This window comes from Ruditapes philippinarum, unplaced genomic scaffold (genome assembly GCF_026571515.1).
Source record: "Ruditapes philippinarum isolate M1 unplaced genomic scaffold, ASM2657151v2 ctg277_1_1_1_1, whole genome shotgun sequence".
NCBI lineage: Eukaryota > Metazoa > Mollusca > Bivalvia > Venerida > Veneridae > Ruditapes > Ruditapes philippinarum.
This window is the reverse complement of record NW_026859416.1, coordinates 351594-373592: the sequence shown is the minus strand read 5'-3', so window position 1 is coordinate 373592 and position 21999 is coordinate 351594. Positions and strand designations below refer to the sequence as shown.

Here is a 21999-nt window from a genome sequence, read left to right as displayed (position 1 = left end):
TTGTTTTTCTCTGTATTTCTATTGAAATAGATAAACCAACAAACTTATTTTTTTTCTGAAGGAAACCACATTCATAATGGAATAATATTTGTTCTTTATTATGTTACAGTGATATTTCTAAGATTGTGTGTTTCTGATTTATATTTTTAAATGAACTTACATTTCTCTATTTATAGTGAACGGTCGTTAAATTGAAGACAATCCTATTGTTTATAATGTATACAACTTCTTCGTTCTTTTTAAAGCTAAACATGCAATCTCTGTCAATAAGAAATATTAAAATGAACGTCTTTTGATAGTATAAAATTATATAAAAATGATAAAAAGGAAATACTTTTTAAAAAATGCAAAGGCAAATTCATTTTATCCAGCTGCAGGTGTGATAGTTAAATAAAACTCTCATTTGTTATTACTCATATCAGCTGATGAAGCAAATTAAGGCGGAACATGTTTTGATAAACTGTGTTGGTTTTTGAATCTTTTTTTCATCATTATAACCTTAAAAATACTATGTTTGCCATGTCAACTTCATAAATATGTGCATTTGGACGGACGATTATCTTTGTAATATATTCAAGAATAATTCTTAACTTGGACAATATTTAATTTACTGGACAGCTTTCTTGATCATAATTATTTATTCACATTTTTTTAATTGTAGTATTAGATATGCCATATTCCTTTAATTTTTTCTTCACTTAATTTGAATATGTTGGATAATTTACATTTTGTGTTAAAAGTCATCGTTCTATTTCCTTTTTAATTTGCGGTTGTAGGAAAATTCTTTAAATGCATATTTAATCGGAATTGTCATATCGACAACATAAGGTTTATTATCTAATGATTTTCATGTTATTTTGACTCCTTTGTTATGTAAGGAACAAAGACGTTTCGGTATTTTCTTTTCACATTTAGTTACAAATCACCTTTAGTCCTTGTCATTTACACAGGTGTATAATTATGTTGAAAGCACCAGAGTGGAAAATGCACTTTTGTTCCTTTTAATGAAAGTCATCACTTTATCATTGTGTTTTTCTTATTGCCACGATAATTGACATAGAATGGATCTATTTTTATTTCAGAACTTGTTTGTTTTTAATGTTATAAGTGTGTTAAGGTCACATAATCAATTTATCATATTAAAGCAATTATTTTCGACAGATATATAGAGGTTATTTAATTAGTGTAGTTTCAGTATTGAATTTTTGAACGGGTTGAATAGTGAAGGCTCAATACTTAATTGAATGAAATCATATTATACGAGCATTTGGTAAGCACAATATTATTTTATTCAACGACTTCAATAAAATCAGTAATGACTACACCGATATGATATCCTATTATCACATACCAAAAATAATGTTTAAAGTACAAAAAAAATATCTTTCGTTACGCTTATATTTGCGGGTATTTACATTAAGTTTGTATAAAGCAAATGATGTCACGTCAAAATATATTAACAGCCGTGCAATACCTTTTTTACGGAGACGCAAAATCGGCACGGGTATGTGATATAAAAACAAAGTGTACATGTCCTATGAAATTTATAAAAACAAAGGGATTATACTGGTAGAAACATTTTGCTTATTAAAATCTTTGTCATTACCAAATAAAATGTGTATAAAATATAATTCTGTTTATAATTGAAATTTAACAATATTTGTTAATTTATTGTCTTGGAAATAAAATTGGTTATACCAGACATAAGGAAAATGTATCACAATTTGCAATATTATTATCTACCTAGAAATCATTAATGCTTACATCATTTTGAGTGCATACATAGTTTAAGATACAAATTATATTTTTAAAAGTATGGAAATTGTTAACGGAGTATTTGATATATGTTATTTAATTTAAACTATAATCAGAACCAATGATTAAAACACATAAAGTAAAAAATGTTCGGCTTTTATTTTCATTTGTACTCAATTACATACGTTTATGTTTTTAACTTGATTTACATTTGTAACAGGCCTTACAATTTTTACCAATACTAACAAGAGTAAACAAGCGAGGTTTAACATACGCATAAACTTGGCTGCAAAGAAATGGTAAGTTGTGTGCTGCATACCTTAAGAAAAAGCGAATAAAATACTACCCAGATATAATATGAGCAGTTTTTGAAATTTATAGGAAAGAGTTACGACACGAAAATTCCATTACCCCCGTACTGGAATACTCTGACAGGACGGGTACGCTTAAGTAAATGTCGTATTGTGCCAGGAATCCGAAACCATGTGTTTCAGTGCTGACACATTCGTAATCGTTTATCCTAATGCCTTGGAAGCCCGATGAAACGAAAGATAACGTTTTAATAAACAAATGATAACAAAATATCAAATTCAAGAATAAACATAGTTCGTAACACATTAAAGGCATCAGACAAATTACAATATCTTACCAAAATAGTCATACAGAAGACCTCGTTTAGCACTATCCAAATCATCTCAAAAGCAAAAGGACAAAATTTTAAAAGATATATACATTTAAATTACGCCAAAACAAACGTGCTTCCTAGTTTCTAAAAGTGAACAAATGGATAGATTAAATATTCAGATGTTTTATTACAAGCAATGCAACAGCTCTGACACCGATGTTTTTTGTCAAAATGTAAAACAAATCATCTTTAGGTGGAGACAACGTGTTTACGCATGATTTAATTTTAGCCTGGTTCCGCGATATTAAACCTCGGTTATCTAGAAACAGTTGCACAGGCCATTAGTTGTATATGTTATTCAGAAAACACTTTTTTTTCATTTGAAAAATATGTAAATAAAAATGCTTTGACACAACACAAGAAATTGGTTTTGCAGTGTACATATGTGAATGTTTTAATGTACTTGTGTTTTTTTTTCTGACGACTCGCGAAATAAAACGTGTCATTCCGCAGTAAATCATGCGTTTTATTCAAAATCATACGAGACTCAACCGAATAAAAACAAAATAACTGATTTAGAATGGCTAATGTGGATTATAAGAGTAAAATCAGCAAACTTGGTTATTGGTTAGTTTATTTCAAAGCGATAGAGTTATTATTTTTGCAAATTTACAAAGCATGTAGTTTAGGTCGTTTACATCAAACCACTTGCCCCTCAACGCTGTAGGTTCGAATCCCGACAGGGACTTTGGATCTTTTCATGTGAGGAAGCTATCCAGCTAGCTTACGGAACGTCGGCGGTTCTACTACTTTGCCCGCTCATGCCTGAAAAAATGCACGGATGGGCACCTGAGGTCTTCCTCCACAGTAAAGATGGAACGTCGTCAAATGACCAATAATGTGTCGGTGAGATGTAAAACCCAAATCAAACAAACAAACAAACAAAGCATGTACTGAGTCATCTAATATGGTTTGAAATAAAAAGACAAAACAAGTATGATCATAAGAAACTTAAAGATAAAATAAGATAATAACAAATAATCATGTTGTGACGTAATGAAAGTAATTCAAGTATCTGCAAATGTCGTAAAAGATAGTATTCTATGTAAAAATAACTTGTTTTTACTAGACTAAAGAACACAAGCATTCTATTTACAATTGTGAAGCAATTTACAAGAAGCAAATGTTGACATGTCCGGCAGATAAAATCATTCAATCTTTTTTAAAGATTAAAATTCTTTTAAAGGGTAATTGTATTGTTATCTAGGAAATTCTTGCCTAATATGTCTATTTTGAAAAGGAGAATGCAGGAATTATGTTTTGAAAGCTGCATTCTCTATTACTGGTCACATTTATTTGGTCTTAAAGCATTTGAGCATAATAGATTCTTAGATTTATTCACACCTTGTAGGAACTTATTAATTTTGATACGAAAAGCAAATTATAATTTCAAATTTGATATGGTTAGAATATAGATTACATAATGAAATTCACGACAAACAAAATCAAAAATTCATTTCTACTTTACAATATTCATGAATCCGATCATAATATCATATTTATCTTACCCGCTAAATTTACTCAACATCTCTAAAGAATATCCTGCAATAACAAATAACAATAACAAATATATTGATCAAAATGATAGAAATAAAGAAACAAGTTTAAAGTAGACGAAGTTAATAACTGATATTCTATATATGCTATTTGATTGTCCATTCTCAAAATAATGTAATATTTTGCTTCTTATATACAGACTATTATCTCACAGCGAATTAGTGTCAATAGTTAAACATAACTATTTGGATGTTATTTACACCCCTTAACCATTTCATGTATATCTTCAACAGCCAATGTACACTCTTGAGTATTGTGCTGAACTGCCCCATCACTTGCAAGAAGCGTCTTTACTGATGTGTCAGAAGATAGAAGATGCACCAAAGCCTCGTGAAGGAATTTGTATTGCTCCTTAAATGTTTTAAACGTTTACATTATAAAAGAGATTAACACACATACATTTTAGGCAGGAGACTTTATTGTAAAATCATAAAAAATGATATTCGTAATGCAAACCAGATGTAAAATACTAGTACGATAATGTATTTTTGTCTTGTATGCTCTTGAATACTCCTAAAATGGTTATAACGTTTACATTACCAAACAGATTGTTACAATATAAACTAACAGATATCTCTGCCAGCAATCTTATTTATAAACCATGAAGAAAAAATAATTAAAATACTCATAATGTATATCAGATGTTATATACTATTTAGGCTATAATGTTTTTTTTGTCTTGGATTTCTTACTACTGAGCTATACACTGTAGTTTCAATTTTAAATAAAAAAAAATCCATAAAAAAGACAGAAATGTTGAATGTTTACATCTAAACGAAAGTTTTCGTTTCGTAAATTTTAATGCAAAAGTAGACTCACACATTGCATTAAACGATGAAGCAAACCATACAAAAAAGGTTGTTATTAAGTTATTACATCAATGAGTTTAGTGGTTTAGCTTGCAATTAGTAGAGGACTAACAACTTTTCGTGTTTTAATGAAAAATTGTACGAACACATGTACATTGGCGTTGTCTAAATTAAAATATTATTTCTTTTTGTTTCTGGATAGTGAAATGACAACCTACCACTGTTTGTACTAAATTAACTCGATCTTCTCTTAAGTTTCTGACACATGCAAATATGTCCACGGTACCCTCAGCAACTCCCTCATTGGCTAATATATCTAATGCAAGAAATGTTCCTGTTCGTCCCACACCAGCACTACAAAAAATAGTACATGAGTGACAATCATTTCTTAACCGGTATACACGTATTCGGAGTGTCCTAAAGTTTCTTAAAAACACAAATAAGTATAGTACATATTTTACAATATCTTTATTATTGTGGTTCAAATGTAAAAATGTAAAACAGGTTAAAATGTGTTCCCAACCATATTCAATGCAAGATAATATATTTTATTTATTTATTATATACCAGTTTTGATATGACACAGAATAGGAACTGATACCTGCAGTGGACAAGTATAGGCCCAAGCTCAAATCTAGGTATTCTTGTCAATTTCTCCCAAAACTCGATCATGCCATGGACATCCCGCGGTGTACTCTTGTCTGGCCAGGCTGTGAAATGCATCTGATACAGTATTCTCTTTTCAGTTTTCTGTAAGGAATTAAGCCATGCATTTCCAACATCTAATTACATTCAATAATCTCCTGTCTATTTGTATTTTCTTTCAGGTTTTTTTTCTTATATTTTGCTAATGTAACTCGTACCTTGCTTTCAAATAAAGACAATTTCACCAACTACTGTGATATGACCATTCTGTATACAATGCGTTAGATGTTTCAGCATTTGTTAAAAAAGCATACTTGAAAAACATCTGTGAGAAATTTTGCACTTTGCATGATGTCTTATGAACAGATTAAATAAAACTGAATGTACAGTTTTCATATTTTTATCTTGTTTGTTTTGTCTCGAGTGACCTACATTGTCCATGTTTTCTTTACTATTTTAAGTATTTAATTGTATTGTTTCGTTTTTGAATTAAGCCGACTGAGAATCTTATAAATTTACCTCGACAGAGAAAATCCTGACTGTGAAACAAGGATATATCTCCTCAGACTGGCATGTTACTTTCACGTCTTCATACATGATGCATTTATCTTTATCCGGCCAGTATTTGTCACATTTCTGAACCTATGTTTTATAGAAATAAGTCAATTAAATCACTTCAACATTACAGCGCAAGAATGCTCATAGTGTTAATTTAAATTCATGTAATTAAATGTTTATACAAATTACTACATTTATATAAATATAACATGCTGCAAACATAAATGAAAAAAATATGCACGCTTTTCTGTTAAAATGATCTAAAATTATAATGTAAATTAATCCTTGTTCTGTTGTGTAAATTACAATCATTTACAATGTGCAAATAAATCAAACCAACAACTTAAGGGTTCGGAAAAGTGTTATAACTTACCCCCAGTTCTTCCAGATTTGTCAGCATGACTATTTTACAAACACTTTCTTGCCAAACCATGTTCCAGAATACTCCAAAATCAGCTCCCATTTGCTTCACTGTTGGTCCTGTAAATTATTTATGTTACAGAATTGAAATCATTCTCGATACATTATGTGCTGTTACATTATGTAATTAATGACCACTTTAATAAGATACTACGTTAATATGCAACACTGGAATATACTCGAATTTCCAACTTTTGTTACAAAACTGTTTATGGTTTATGTACACTACTTAGATTATTTCAAGGTTGATAATCTCAAAAATAAGTATAACTGGATCGGACAGTATGTCAAGGCTATAAACTGTTGGCAGTACATTTTTCTACTTTTTTAAAAGCCAGATAAATTAGAGTGAAATGTTCCAAAATCTAAAGCAGGGCAAGACTAATAACACATTGAGCAGAGTAAGGTTTCAAATTATCGTAATTTTACTCTAGAGTTTTCTTATAGGACTTTCAATAATGGTTTAAAGGGATTGTAAAATACATACCTAAAGATGCTATGTAAACCTTCTGTCTTTTATAACCCTAGAGTTAAAATACAGCTTCAATAATACATATAACACAAAGAATGGAGTTGACTCCATATAAATATACTTGACGTAATTGATCGGATGGTTAAACCCTATAATTTTATATATAATGTCGAGAAATCAAACTTTCTTACTGGTGATTATAGAATTCCTCACGGCATAAAAAGTCCGTATAGGTATGAAGTATGAATAAATTATTCCTTTACCAAATTAATATAAGTACAACTTCTCAAAACAAAAACGCATTAAGTCGTTAGTTTAACGACCTAGAGCTTTGAGATAAGACAGCAAATTATACGGATTCGCATCATATGTAATTAATTTTTATATCGAGTTGCATATTTATATAAAAAAAGTGGAATGTTTAAACGAAAATATGTTTTAAACGGCCTGACTTACGTCTATATAGCTGGCATTGATGTAGTCTGATTCTCTGTCGTTAAGAATAACTCTTTTGTTGTCATCTGAAACAAATGATCATACAAAGCGGTATTTAATCACATGTCTCTGCTGCCTGATTCCATGAAAACTGCATAGTGCGGTTTAGCTTGTGCAAATATTATGCGAGCAAGCCTTTTTCCCGCACGTCAAAAGGGAAAGCATAATATTAGTATCATGTGATTGCGTGTACTATTTCTATGTGACAACTGTTTTCTGGCATGTTTACAAATGGTCATATACTAGTTTAGATATCATGTGGAATTAGTAATCAGTCACTAGCGGATAAAGTGCTAAGTCCTGATAAGTTTTAACTGAGAGGCCATTTACGTTGATTTACAGACGATATTAAATGAAGACTGTTTAAAAAATTGACATACAAATCATAGAAATAAAAGAGATTTGACGAAGCAAAGACAACGGACAAGTTTTGTCTTTACAAAATAAGTGATATTATCCGTAAAATTAGAAAAGATTTTTTGGAAGACAAAAATACTATATGAAATTAACCACACATTGGATTGTTTTTCATATATATATATTTTTTTTCATACAAGCATCTGAAAGTAAAGTCGTTCTATATAGTAAGAACTTAAGTTCAATGTAATAAATATCGGCATAAGTCTTAAAAATAAAGGACTTTGTTACTTAGACACATTTCATCGAAAATATATTGAGATTAAAGAAGATTTACACATTTACCATAATTTGATCAATGATATAATGAATTTTAACCAATATGAAAGCAAAATGAATTATTCTAATGCTTTGTTTCTTTTAGAATAGGACAAAAAACAGGACGTGAAAGAAAGGTTACAACACCTCCACTAAGTTTATCATTTGTATGCATTTAAACAAAATGTAAACTACTTTGATAATGTAAAAAAATCCGCTAATAAGGCAAACAACATTAATTATTATGAATTAAAACTTCTATAACACATAGCTGGCTCAATATTGTAATTTCAGATTGTCTTAATTTGATATATTTGTATGTTAACTTACAAGGGTAAATATCTTTATATCGATTTTTCAATACGTTTTCTGCCTTCTGTGAGTCATGGAACTGTTTAATGAGTCCATGCGGTAAACTCTGAAAGTACAAATGTAACTATTTTGATATATAAATATTTCTGTACTTCAAACGGTATGAAACTATGTCTGACTCAACTGGTATTCAGAATGACGTTAAAAGATAGCGGGAAATAAATGTTATTCAATATATAGCTTAGTCAAAGATGTGTTAATAATAATAGAGAGTCAGCATTGTCTAAAACAATACATTTCCTGCTTTTTCTGTTCCTGTTTTAAAGCAAAGGACACGCGAAAGGAAGTGTGGTATCTTACAATCATCATTTAACTTCCTCTTTGTGCTACTGAAATCCATTCATTTATTTTGCTGTGCAGCAATGATAATAATAATATTTTCCATTAAAATGAAACTTAACACTCTTTTGCATGTCAATGAAAATTGACTATGGATATGAACAAAAAAAAATATGTATTGGCATTTTGTATTACGTTAACTTTCTTAAAATAAAAAAAATGTTTATAATGTGTTCCATGCATTTCAAAAAATAAAAAGTTTTAAAAAATAAATTTATTTTCTTTCTTAGCTAAACTCAAATAATGGTACACGCATTTAGTTCATAAATGCCCCTTAATACATTCAAAACAAAAATAATGATTCTAAAGCACTATATGCCTAAAGATATGAGAAATAAACATAAGATAAAGCTATTTTACAACTTTACCATAAATTCTTCTATGTACTCAATATCTGTTTTGCTCTTAATGAATTCTTTGAGTTGATTAACTGGGACTCTTCTTCTCAAATAGTCTTCTGCATTGGCGTATAAAAAGTCGTTAGCCTAAATTTTATAAATCACAAGATTATATTTTAACAAGTATCAACACATTCTTGGCAATCAATATCGCATTTAAAATCATCTATGTTTACTAACGAGTTATTTGTTTTTGTTTTATTACCAAAATTTAAACAAAGAATTATGTAAGAATAACAGAAAAAGAAATACCAAAATCAACACAATATTTCAATACCCCATGCTGTAACAGAACTAAATGGAACAAATTATTCAATTTTATATAACAATGGAGATAATCGTATTAAAATATGCTTGTATGAAGGAATTTGATATCAAACAATATTTATAGGCTATTTGACAATGAACTGTACAATGTTGGAATATATTTGGATGAGTTCACAGCTGGTGAAACATTATTGCACGACCTGTCAGGCGAGTCCAAGATAAGGAGGAGTGCAATTTAACCCCATATTGTACCTGATCAATATTTAATGACCTGCTTATGTTATATCCTAATTATACTCAGGAAACGCAAAATGTGGATTAACATTAATATGATTGTCGGTTCAGAATGGTTTTATATTTTTCCAAGATGCTTTCAACGCTCTTAGTATAATTTTCTTATCCAAATCTAATACCGTTTCATTATTAGCCTCATTCATATCATCTTCTGTGTAATCAATAAGTTGTTTTTCCTCAATAAATGCATATTCGGCACCGTTACCAGTTCCCCGTGAAGGTAAATCACCGGCATTTATTGCTACATCCCCAATTTCAACTAAGTTTGCATACACGTGCCTTTGCGGGCTGCTTAGTTCTCTTCGGTTGGTCTCGTCTGAATCAACAAAACAAACGGTGAAACATGAAATTAAATTAAATTTAACGTAACCATGTCATGTTTACGAACATTTTCTATTGTTTCTTTCATGAAGAAGAAATCGCAATTACACTCAATTTTGTTGCTAGTGATAAGTAAGTCCGTCGACCTCCTCTACTCTCTTGAATATATAACATTTCGTTCATGCAATTTACCTCCTCTTTTTTAACTATACATTTACCATCCAAACATATTATTTATCTTATAGTATTTTTTCAATAATAATTAGTTTTGATACGACCCAATTTCCTGTTAGGTCATATAACCTAATATTACATTCGTTATGTATTTTCTATATTAAGAGTTCAATATCACTCGACGAATTGATGTAAGCATTTTGTAGGAATTATAGTTAAGATTCTTGAATTATAGTTAAGATTCTTGAATGGTACAAAACAAATGACAGATTCTACAATGGTTATTTTAGCGCATGTAAAAGCCTTATTTACATCGGGATGTTAAATTAAGAACTTTGAACCATTTGCTTTCTGTTGCATTTTGTTCTTGTCCGAGATATTTTTTATTATTTATTTTTATTTTTGCAATTTAATTTGTTTAGTAATACTATACGTTCACTAATAATCATTTCCTCTGCTATTCGCACTTGTCTATAAGTTACGGACTCTCCTAAACTCCTGGTTATACGATTTTTCTGATGTATATATCTGAAACAACAATTTAAATTGCAAAATAAACATTAAATACTTATGAGCTATTTTCCTATTTATCTATCTACTCATTTTTTTCAGATTTGTGATATAATATAAAAATACAAAATGTGTAGAAAACATACATAAATAGTTCAAAACGAAGCAAAATGCCCAATTAGATGTAACGAACAACCAAGAACACTTTATGTATTAAACAATTTAACGCAAGAAAACGGTTTTGTATCTCCCTCATCATTAACTAGGATTCAATCACTTTTTAAGAGGCATATGTAATGTATATTTTTCAGGATAACAATAATTATGTAACTTATACTTTTACGAACAAATATCCATATCAAGCCAGCCCCATTATTATCAGAAATAAGAAGCATAACAATCATCAAAAAACTTTATTATAGGTTTAATAGCTAGTTGAAAATCCGTCTTCATGATCTGTAAAAATAACAAAAAAAAAGATAAACCTTTAAATTAACTCATACAGATGATATATATTAACCACAAATCTTCTTTCTAGTATGTAATTGTATCAAAGAAAACACTACTTACAAATCATATTATTATTTCTCTTCTAGGTACAGATATCAGAATTTCATCTAAAATGTCTGAAAACCTGTTAACCGTTTTGGATACAATATGCTAAGTCTAACAGGAATCAAATAAGTCTGTTACTCTCTCACATGGTTAATTACAGCAATTTCTGCTAAACGGACTGTCGCATTTGTTTCCTACGTATCCCTGTTTGCATCTTTATTCATCTTTTTAAGAATCGCAAAATTTTTCTTAAAAAAGTTCTTGTTAATGGCAAATAAAAAGCATATTTGAACAACCATTACACGCCCTGACTTACCCATTACAATTTTTGGACCAAAAAACACATGTAAAACAGAAAAAATCAAAACACCGTACTTGCAAGTTCCATTCTCCTTATTGCATGTGCCATTCAAGCATTTACTCGAACATGTATTATTACAAAAGTTACCCCAATAACCAGGTTTGCATCCAAAGTCGCACACACCACTCGTTGCATTGCATGAATCATATAGGCAATTCGATAGGCATTTATGAAACTCACACTTACTTCCATACATTTGGTCTCTGCACTGTTCACAGTTACCAGTTCTTACGTTACAAGATGTGTTATCCTTACAGTAACCACATCGCTCGCTACATGTATCACCAAAGAAACCAACCTTGCATGAATCACAGATGGTTCCATTCAAACATTCCAAACACTGTGAGGAACACATTTTGATACATTGAGGGCCATAAAACCCACTAGAACATTTTGCACAGTTTCCATTTCATTAAGCAATAATTGTCTTTTACAATACTTTGGACATTTCTTAGAGCAAAGTTTTGCATAATATCCAATTTACAGTTTTGCAATTACCTACCATATTACATGAAATCTAAACAGTTTTGAGGACATGTAATGTTACAGTATTTTCCATGAAATCCGGAAATACACGAAAAACATGATTGATTCATATAACAAAGTTTATTCAAACAATTTTCTGAACAATTATATTCACATTTTCGACCCCAAAGTCCATCGTTACAAGACTGGCATTCCACTTCTGAAGTGCAAAGTTTGCAGTTTTTCAAACAATTCATTTTACAACCAGGGTCATAATAACCAGGACTGCAAATGTTAGAACAATTTCCATTTGGACATTTTGGTTTACAAATATTACCATGATATCCATCTTTGCATTTCGTGCAGTTAGTTTCTGATGAGCATGAAATACAATTATCCGGACAATCAAAGTCGCAGTTCTTGCCGTATTTTCCGTCTTGACAAGTTGTGCATGGCCATTTGTAAAATGGCTTACATTGTAAGCATCGGCCCGTCCATTTGTCACATTTGTTATCAAGGCAACCACGAGAGCAGTTGCCTTTCATTCCAAAATATCCAGTATTCCACAAAGTGCAACTGCCATTAAAATTACAAGTCAAGCATCCGTCAGGACAATTTGAATTACAGTCATTTCCAAATCTTCCTGGGAAACACAAATTACAACTAGTTCCAATATAAAATTTCTTACAGATACATCTCCCCGTGTTTATTTCACAAACGTCATCCTTGCATCCGGGGGAGCATTTTTTATGACATGTTTTGCCGAAAAACCCTCGCTTACAAGTGCTGCATTCATTAATTATTGAACAAGTTGCACAAGTGTCTAGACAAGATGCACACCTAGGGCCGGAGCTAAATGAACCTTCCGGACATTTCCGACAAAATGTACCATTACTTACTAAAGTCCTTCATCACATGTTAAGCATTCATCCAGCGAAAATACAATTCTTACACCCGTCGCACAATTTGAGCATGAAATCATCATGTCTGAAATACCATTTTTACATTGTAAGCACATATTCAGCTGATGAACAAATTTTTGCAACCAAATGTGCAATTGTTACACAAAACTTACTGTCATTTGTATGTTATAATACCCAATATTACATTCTTCACACGTATTGGCTGATGAACAAGCATGACATCCTTTTGTACAGCGATGACATGTCCCATTCTGCCCATTCTGCATGGAATATCCTGTTTTGCAGTCGTAGCAGTAACCGTTTGTTTTACATTTACAGCCTTCCGGGCAAAGCAACTGCACTGATACTAAAACGAAATAAGTTTTAACAAGATAAATACTCTAACATTGAGTCAATACAGTTTTTGTTCATTTATTTGGTAAAAATAATATATCATATTTCCGATTATTATCTTCTGTTGCATTTGTTATCGCAATGAGATTAATAAAAAGTGTAGTTCCATCAGTAAAACAACGGAACTTGTCAGTAATCAACTGTTGCAAGTTAAGGAAAACGTACCCTGGACATGGATTCCTTCTATTTATTTTTGTTTTTAGGAAGTATAAGGCATTTATTATTCATGTGATAATAAACAATTTTTACCATCTAATAGAGTTACACTACGAACAAGTTGTAAATGCATCTTTTCCAAAACTAAAACAAGTGTCCATATTAAGGGCATCTAAAATACTTAATTCGAAAACATCTCCAGATCACGGCAAGCAATATATTGTTCAGGAAAAACAAATATAAAAAAAACAAATAATCCTTTATTTAAAACTTCACCAGGCTTGTTATCCTCAGATAAAAGGTTAAATTACCACTTCACTAGAACAATTTACAGCAAAATTACCTACCAGTGCATTCCGTGACTAAAAACAAAACTGTCCATATCCAGTTAGGCATCTGAAAATATAAGAAATGTTAGGCTGCAACATGAATAACATTCTACTTGTTTTTGCAGACTAGAAAATACGACATGTCATATATTTTATCTGTAAACCAACTTTTCTTGTAAAACAAAAGTAACGCTCAAAATACTAGGGGCGTTCAATACATTCGTAGACTGTGCTTATATTTTGTTTGTTAGGCAAACATAATTCATAATTCATACAAATTACATGACGGCAACTTCAACTTCCAAATGATGTCATAGTTTAAGGTAACGTCGTCATAACATAATTAATTACTTTCCGAATTTTTAAGTGTTTATCTTATTAAGACAATAGTATGTTCACACGCTTAATAATAAGTTCGTTGCGAAAATTTGGACTAGGTCGCGTTACCATGGTTATGAAAATGGTTGTCAGTTGCGTAATTATCAATTTGATTTTTCATTGTTTTGAAAAAGAATAACAACGCTATAAATTGATACAATTTAAATAACAATTGCATCTAAATTTTAAAAATGAGGACAATACGAATATATTTAACACCCTCGTATATAGTACATTGTTATATACCACATATAAGTCCTTTAACAGCGATTTTCATAAACGATGTTTTGAATCTATTTCTATTGAACGGAATAATGCTTTGCCTTTTTAACTAAGTAAAAAATAAGCCAATGTCAGTATTCTTTAAAGCAAATTACTTCCTTTCAAACAAATACAGACTCCCTGTGAAGAAAAATGACACCGTGGTAAACCTGTTGAATGTCCAACATCGCTCCCATTGTTTCAATCTCAAACAGATTATGAACGTCCATTGTTGTCACACCATTAGTCGTACATTATCTTTTTTGTGACATTGAGTACACTTTGACCGTTTCATTCTATTCATGGGTTTAAAACCTTTATGCAAACCTAAAATTTTATAGAAGCCTTTTACTTTTTTGTTGACATTTTTGTTTTTGTCCCTTTGTTGTTTTCTCGTCTACGGTAACGATCTTCCCCTTTGCCCCTAGTTTTATTTCTTTAATTTACCCGACTCCTCCCACTTTCCCGGGTCTCCTGTTCCCTTTCCAAGTGCCCTTTGACTGTGTGGGTTGATTATTCAATAATTTATGTATATTCCTAATCGGTTACAAATTATTTCTTCTTATGTATCATTTTGATGATTAGCATGTCCATGCTCTGCCTTTTGCCATGTCCTGTTTTTGTGTTTGATCCTCCGGGGCTCCTTGCCGCTGGTTCTAGATGCATGGTCGTGTGAGGTTTGCGTTCAGTTTACGCCGCCTTTCCATGTTGATCTAATTTATCATATTTTACACATTTTGTTCTTATCATAAGGACTGTTAAATAAATATAATTAACAGGTACACCATCACACACCCCTAGCTCTGGTGTAAGCCCTATCCAATCCTCAACCACAAAACAAATATTGGAGTTCATGATACCGAAGGAAATATAATTACACTGTGACTTTAAGTACAAGACAACATACAAATAACGTGCACAGCTGTAATGATTTATTAAATGATTGAGACCTTGTAAATCATAAATATTCGAGTCAGACTTATAATTTGAATTAACTTACCGTCCTTTTTTCTATTAAAATGTTATCCGAATTAGTTAAAGATTTTGTCTTAGAATCATGTTATATTTTGTTAGATGATTAAAGATATACGAATGTATACTAAATGTACGAGCTTAACATTGTGTCCAGATGTTAGGCTTGACATAATTTAACAAGCATTACTTAAGTGTAGAAGAAAACAATAGTATAACATTATGATTAATTTTTATGACCAATAAAAGGAAGAAAAATTGAAAACCTTTACGTATATGCAGACTGTTTAGAATTAATGTTCCGTTAACTATCTCAATGCTTTTATATATTTACTACTGCATTGAAATAATGTTTGAAAAAAAAAAAACAGAGAAAAACTGAATCCCTAAAGAAAGACCAACACAGCAAAATTGACAATGTTGCATGCTCGGTTTGATTGAGCCTATTCATGGACGGTACTGGAAAGTGCAATTTACCGTCCATGCCCCATTAGCACCGGCTTTAGCAGAATTCTACATTTAAACACGAAAATGGTGAAATTTAGGACATCCGCAGATGTGTTCATACGGCGGTTAGCATGGAACCTTCAACGTGACACAGTAGTGCCATTCCATGAAGAGCGGCGTATGGTCCCCAATTAAAAGAATGCGTGTGCACTAAACGAGAAAACAATGGGCGAAAATAAACAAAATGAAATTTTGAATGGGGATCTGAGGCCTGCATATCACAGACAAGCGTATGTCAAAAGACAAATTTAAAAAGCAGGCAACATATCCCAAGGATGATTATACAGTATTCAAGTAGGAATACTTGAACCACCCAAGTTAAAAAAAGTCCAAATCGAAGAAACGAAAATTATCAAATAACATGCATACATAACAAAAATGTCGTGCTGAACGATCTTCAAGAATCGAAAAAATAACATCTTTGCCCAAATGTACGGGGCGACCTTTTACAGAAAGTCCAACACAGCAAAATGCATCTTTATATTCAACAGTCAGTTTTGCTAAATAGGGTAAAGCAATAAATATTAGTTGATTTTGTGAAGATTAACAAAATTTGTTAACTAGTTAATTATTCAGTTTATTTCAAATCCTTGTCTACTCTTGTATTCTTTTTTTCATTTTGTGTAAAACTTGTGCATAAAAGTTGCATTTTGGTATGAAAGGATATATATTGACAAAAACATCTCCAATTTATTACTTATATAAATGTTGTAAGGAATAATTCATTTTGAAAATAAAAAAAGATTGCTTGTTATTATTAGTGACCAAACTTTAGATATTAAACAAATTCGCGAGTGATGAATTAATGAGAAACCAACACTCACACGTTAGGTGGATAAAAACGCTAAATCGTTTTAAACCTCTTTTTTTGGTTATAAACGGATGCGATAAAATTTTCCTAGAAATACGTTTTTTTCAGGTTTGAAATATATTTTATTACGATATGCTTAGCACTTAGGTTACACTTTCATATAGAAAATACAATAAAAAGGAAGTTAATCCTTTGCAAGATGACCAGTGTGAATCATGATATATACAATGGATATTGTTTAATATAATCTAAACCCCTGTCACACTAGGGCGGTGTTCTCATTGCGTCCAAAGAAAATTCAAAACGTCGAGGTCAGCGCTGTAAGGTTGCAAGCATCGCCGCAACATCGCCGTTGCATTGCAGTGGCATCACATAGAACGCAGACTGACGTCGCGCAAATTGAGCATGCTTACAGTAGGGTGAACGTGTCAGTTTACACGCAAAACGCACGTTACACGCTATACGAACGCACGTTACACGCTATACGAACGCACGTTATACGCACGCAAAACGAAACAAAATACGCAGACGCACGCAAAACGATATACGCTAAACGAAATACGCTTAACGATATACGCACTCTAAAACGCACGCAAAATGAAAACGTTTCTAAACATTTATTAAAACATCGTAATCATTTTAGGTTTTTAACAACTTCAGCTACATGTAGATCGTTTAGCGATAAATTTTGATTATCATATAGATCTATATGGTAGCCATATAGATCTATATGGTAGCTAGAAATGTATTTTAAACGAGTTTATGCTGGGATGTACTATAACGGGATATGTCACTCGCGCTTTCTTATCAGTGCCAATGTTGGTGTCCAATTGGAATCGATCGATCGATAAGCGCCGTGTTTAAACGCCGTAATCACGGGACATGCCGGGTTGATCGGATATATTCCGTGCATAAATTTTCCGGTGATTTTGGGAGGTGGGCAATCAAAATAGTAGGAAAAGAAGGTTGTTGGTTTCTTAAATACCTTTTTCATTGGATCAATTTTAAAAATATTAATATTAATAAATATGAAACAGATACAGAAAAGTAATTTACCATATTTAATTATGATAGAAAATTTACGTTTTGTAATTAAAATACGTTCAGAAATAACTTAATCATTAAATTTCAATTATAGCTTTAATTACATGGTTTATATTAATTATAGAATATAATTATGTCAAATGTGTCAATAAACATAGAAATTATTTTGTATTGGGACTTATTATTTATGTAATTAAAGTGTACAGCTGCTATAAACATGTTTATAACATGTAATAATTTTTGGTTAAATAAAATGTCTGACCTTTGTTTTATTCATGTTTGTTTTCAACATGGCCTTTGATAATCTTTGATGTTTAAAACATATTTTTCACATATATTTGTAATTATGTTCTTATTTAGCTTTAATCTTCATTTTTGAATAGATTGTTTTCTTAATTCACACAATAATGCCCTTTTAAAATATGCTATTGAATGACAGTTTTAATTATAAATTATAACTCAATTTTTTCATAAAAAGATAACATTTAAGATGCAATGTTCATATATGAAATTTATACATACTGATACACTGCAATATGGCATATGGAAAATCGGATTTTGTTCTCTTTGAGGATATTGATTTAGATTTTTTTCTTGGTGAATTTACAGCTAGTGAATATGAAAATTCTGATGATGAGGATAAGATAAGTGTAAAATCTAAAGATGATAAAAGAAAAACTTATGTATGTGATCAGTGTGATAAGTCATATAATTCTGTATTGGGTATTAGAGGACATTTAAGGAATAAACATGGAGTTAAGAATGTTAAAGGTTAGAAAAACTTTTTTTATGCAATGTTTCTTACTGTGGTCTTTTTCAATTGTAAATAGTATAGAAGAAGAAGAAGTTTATTTCAAAATCCACATGTAAACAACAACAGTCTGGTTTAGGCTAATAAGCCCTTGAACTGACACAAAATAAAAATTACAACATTCTCAGAAATACAATACATTACACAATACATTACAATACAATGACGGACATTGAATAATAATACTTGTATTACTCACTTTCAACATATTGTTACATTCATATATTATCAAAACTATATGAAGTCATTTACATTTTAATTCATATCAATTATAATTTCATACATATTTATCTCTTTGATTATTTGGTTTGTCACCTTGTTCTGTATGTGTTCTTTTTACTAAACATCAATGGTTATCAAATATTTACTTGTTTTATCATAATATGCTCATATATAAATATTTATTAAACATATAATTATGTAACATAATGCCTTGTATCGAAAATGAAATTACAAGACCATTATTTTTACTACTAAAACTCTAAAGCATGACATGCTTTTTATGTCAGATATGAATTATCAGATTTAGACACACAAACAAATATGCATATTAATATTTGACAAAATGCCTTGTATCGAAAACGAAAGTACAATACGAGTATGACGCATACAAGGGAAATAACCATGTCAATTATAATGTAAACGATAATCAAGATTTGTTTACCTTTAGTTTTTGCTATAATAAAAAATTGTTTTAACAAGAGGATAATAAAAATACTATGAAAAGAACAAGGAAAAAGAAAAAAAAAATAACGAACATGATACAACATATCGAACATTTAAAAGGTATCAAATAAAGTTTGAAAATAGGAAAATGTTTTTTTACATGTAAAGAAGAACATATGAAAGTTCAGAAAGGAACTTTAGAATTATACAGTATATAAATATTTATTACTCTTTAAGATTGCAATGTAGATTCTTTTCTAATCTCGAAAGCTTTATAGACAAACATTGCTAAATTTCTTACAATTTGTACTGAATGAGAGTCAAATTTTTGACATGCGCTACATAATCTGTCGCTTAAGGAAATGTTACGCCATCTGCCAGTTTCTACACTTAAATGATGAGCTGACAGTCTTAATCTGGTTAAAGCTGTCAAGTATTTACTTATATTAACATTTTTTAGATAAAAGCTGTATTCAAATTTTGCAAATACTCTATAAAATCTTGCTCTTGATGATAAATTTATACGACTTGTCCATTCTTGAATAAAAACATCTGAAATTCTTTGTTTTAGCTTAGATAAAAACAATGTTTGGTTACCAACACCCTGAGCTAGCCAAACTTCGAAAAATCCTAAATTTCCTAAAACGTCTCTGACTTGAGATGCCCAGTTTATTACCCTAGGTTTTTTATCTATATCACTTAACATTTGCAAGTAAATCAATTTGATATATTTTCGTTCGATACTACTTGTAACTTTTAACCAATATTTAATTATTCTAAAAATACGCTGTGAATAAAGATCCGTTCTACCAAGTTCACCATAGATAAAATCATTCTGAGTAGAGGTTTTAACATAAAGAATAGATTTACAAAATAGAGTATGAATTCTTTCTATTTGTAGTGCTTTAGTGAAACCCCATACCTCCGAACCGTACAAAAGAATCGGTTTAACTAATTTATCAAATAATTCTAAAGTGTGTTCAATTGATATATTAGTGTATTTGTACAGATACTTTCTTAACCTAAAAATCGCTTTCTGTGCTTGACCGGATAAAGTTTTATGAGTCTCACTAAAAGAACCACCTGTCGTAAAAACAATACCTAGATATGAAAATTTGTTAACTATTTCTAAAGGATATCCATCATAATAAAAGTTAAGATTTTGTGGCAGGCGGCCCCCTTTCCTGAAAACAATTACTTTTGTTTTAGCCTTATTAAGACATAATTTCCAACGATTACAATACTTATGCAAAATATTAAGATTATCCTGATTAAGATTATAACAATAAGATTCATATTTGCAATGGCCACGTCATACTGGTCATCAACCTGCATACCCATTGTTAGAGTTCCAGCTTCGACCCATTTGTCATGTGACATTTCTGTATGTATATATATGCATCAGACCAGTGGACAATATATCTGTGATTTTTTATACTGAACCACTGACTTATTAAAATTCTTTTACTCGTTTATTAAAAGGCTAGGCAGCATGAAGGACTACCTAGTTGATAAAAAAAAACACTTTATCAATATATTACACATTACAATTTTTTTTAAATATTTATTTCATCTTATGAATATTAGCTGTACAAATGTAAACATAATTGGAATACAAATACAAAAAATATTGTGAAATGAACAAAGAAATACTTGACACATTGAAATCGGCACTTATAATCTACATAAATTACCAAAAAGAAGTCAAAATGTGCATGAATGGCCCCTACTGCGTTAGTAAGGCAGTATAAATATGGTGATAAATACTGCAATATACAGTCATTAATTGCACATAAAATATAAATTATCACTTGAATCTTTGATCTGTTTACTTTTTCTTAAAGTTTTAGTATGTTTCTTTCCAAGTGTAATTTCTTTGAAATATTTTGGGTAATCTGGAGGCATGCGGCTTTGAAAAAATGTTTTATCAGATATATGAATGCACAAGTAGGTCCAACTTCATTTTCTCTGTGACACGAATACATATTTTAATCCTTCAATCTGAATCGACAAATTCATGGTATCTTTTGTGACCTTACACTCAGTATCTTGTTCATCATTACCGGTATTCTCAAGCAAACAGAAATTTGTGAAGAAAGCATCTGATGGAAAGTTTTCAATCTTCGATAAACCTGCAATTGAGATTGAAATAATATTATACAAAAAATAAGGAAATAAAAGACTTTAAAAGTGCAAATAACAATTGACACCATGACAGGATATCATTCATGATATCCAATGACACAGCTAAGGAATCTATAATTTTAAATAAAGATGTTGTTTTTTTATTCAGATAACAAATTATGGTTTTCAAAAATTAAAAGAAACCCTACCTATTTCTAAAACATTATTTTTCTACTTTTTAAATATCAAACGACTTAACAGCAAATTCGCCAATTTATGGTTTGGTCTCAGATTTCACCAAAAAATTGTTGAAATTTGACACAGCGTAATGAAAAATCCTACAAGATAATTGATCCAATTTTATTTTCTTGCTATAGATATGTTTATGTTTTACTAAAAAATACTAACATGGGACAAATTTAATTAACATATAACGTTCATTTACGGGACAAAAAATGTACATCACGTTTGCATTCCTCCATTTTATTTTTCGGATT

General features: G+C 30.5%; 1 protein-coding gene across 1 annotated transcript; it reads right to left on the bottom strand.

Annotated features, from left to right (window-relative positions):
* Positions 1–3005: 3005 nt before the first annotated feature.
* Positions 3006–10187, bottom strand: LOC132756406 (receptor-type tyrosine-protein phosphatase mu-like). The gene is made up of 10 exons (XM_060747476.1): positions 9861–10187; positions 9151–9267; positions 8402–8489; positions 7358–7422; positions 6917–6953; positions 6383–6489; positions 5971–6093; positions 5408–5556; positions 5025–5160; positions 3006–4348 (listed from the first exon to the last, which is right to left on the bottom strand). Exons 1-10 carry the CDS (start codon positions 9882–9884, stop codon positions 4190–4192), a joined length of 1005 nt encoding a protein of 334 aa, XP_060603459.1. The 5' UTR covers positions 9885–10187; the 3' UTR covers positions 3006–4189.
* Positions 10188–21999: the final 11812 nt, after the last annotated feature.

Coding starts and splice junctions, on each gene's coding strand:
- LOC132756406 (XM_060747476.1), bottom strand. CDS start 9,884: ATGAATGAGGCTAATAATGAAACG. Junction 7,423..8,401: donor ATATAAAGATATTTACCCTT/GTAAGTTAACAT, acceptor CATTTGTTTCAG/ATGACAACAAAAGAGTTATT. Junction 5,557..5,970: donor TCAGGATTTTCTCTGTCGAG/GTAAATTTATAA, acceptor AATTCCTTACAG/AAAACTGAAAAGAGAATACT.